General features: G+C 35.0%; 1 protein-coding gene across 1 annotated transcript; it reads right to left on the reverse strand.

Moving 5' to 3' along the window:
* Window positions 1-1,016: 1,016 nt before the first annotated feature.
* Window positions 1,017-1,590, reverse strand: LOC127162882 (Fc receptor-like protein 4). The gene is made up of 3 exons (XM_051105802.1): window positions 1,573-1,590; window positions 1,261-1,498; window positions 1,017-1,184 (listed from the first exon to the last, which is right to left on the reverse strand). Exons 1-3 carry the CDS (start codon window positions 1,588-1,590, stop codon window positions 1,081-1,083), a joined length of 360 nt encoding a protein of 119 aa, XP_050961759.1. The 3' UTR covers window positions 1,017-1,080.

Below are 1,590 nucleotides of genomic sequence, written 5' to 3' on the forward strand. Positions count from 1 at the left end.
AACATTGTTCATGTTTTATTTCTCACTGTGAAGTGCATTTTTGGTTTCTAAGCTTACAGAACAACAAAACTACTGAAAACAACAAACTCTACACTACTAACAGATTAAACTCAGATAAGCTTAAAAACAAAGACAAATTATATATTTAAAATACACACAAAACATTAAAAAAGAAAGATGTGACATCAGTCTAGGATACAGTGACAGTAATTCTCTCGCAAAGGTTCAAAGAGAACAGTTACAGTGGTTGTGGCTCAAACAGATGAGTATATTTTTTAACAACTGTACACTTATCCAGCAGTCGCTCAGTAAACAGTTGAAGGCAGGTTTTGTGTTCGCTGGTCTCTATCGCTCATTTGACGCTGCTGTAGATCACTGATGTGTCTTCCACAGTTTGAACATTTGATTGCCTAAAAAACAAACAAACAGGAGCTCAGTGATGTTGTAGCTCAGATTAGATGATCTGTGCTGATGAATTAGTGCTGGTTAAGTTGTTTCTCACCTCACGGCAGCATCAGGCTGATGAACTCTTATATTGTCATACTGACATTCATTGTCTTCCGGTCTGTTCGTCTCTTTCTTTCGATGATATTGGACAGTTGCGTACTGGATCTCCTCAGTATCTCTGGATTCAGGAGTTTTTCATTCTGAAATACAAGACAATACATAATTAAGACAAATAACACGTCTTTTTTTTTTTTTTTTTACAACACAATACATAATTAACACAAATAATGAGTTTTTATTTTTTTATTTTTCCAAAGGTGAGGTGCAGATTTTACACAGCAGAAGGTCTCAAATTTTTCAGCCAGAGTACAACATTAGATAACAACAGGTCGATTTATTGATTTTCTGTAAAGTTGTGTTTGAATGATTTACCGGATTCATTGTGAGATCTTCAGTTTTAACACTCTTTTGTTTCCTCCTGTTATAATCACAGATATTAACAGCATTTCAATAAATGTATAGAGAGAAAATATGAATGCTGTTCTTGACGATTAATAAACATATGAGCAATTTTCTATTAGTATATAAGAACAAAAGTGAACATATATAATCACAGCAGTTTTTTTATTAAACTCACATTATAAACAGGATGATGAGGATGATGATGATGATGATAATGAATCCTCCTCCAGATGCTGCTGTGATCACAATCACATTCTTACCAGCACCATGATGAACTGAAAGAGGAAGATCATCATAATTAACAAACTGATGAATGATGTGAAGATACAGGAGTGTTAATAAAAGCTTCACCTGTGACAGTAACAGCGTCTGATCTCTGAGATCCATGTTGATTGTGAGCCTCACAGTAGAAGCGTCCACTCTGTAGTGGACTGAAACTCTGTCCAGATCCAACAGATGAGGATTCATCCTTCTTAAACCAGCTGAAGTTCAGAGCAGGTGGGTTTGAATCACTGCTGCAGATCAGAGTCACTGAATCACCTTCCACTATTTCACCAGAGAAGGACACTAAAACATTCTTTGGGTGGATCTAAAAAGAATAAAAAACAATAAATTTGAATAAATAAATGTTTATGCTGAACTTAATGTCAACAATGACTGAACCATCATCAACTCACACAT

This window comes from Labeo rohita, chromosome 1 (genome assembly GCF_022985175.1).
Source record: "Labeo rohita strain BAU-BD-2019 chromosome 1, IGBB_LRoh.1.0, whole genome shotgun sequence".
Lineage (NCBI taxonomy): Eukaryota > Metazoa > Chordata > Actinopteri > Cypriniformes > Cyprinidae > Labeo > Labeo rohita.

Coding starts and splice junctions, on each gene's coding strand:
- LOC127162882 (XM_051105802.1), bottom strand. Junction 1,185..1,260: donor AGACGCTGTTACTGTCACAG/GTGAAGCTTTTA, acceptor TTCCTCTTTCAG/TTCATCATGGTGCTGGTAAG.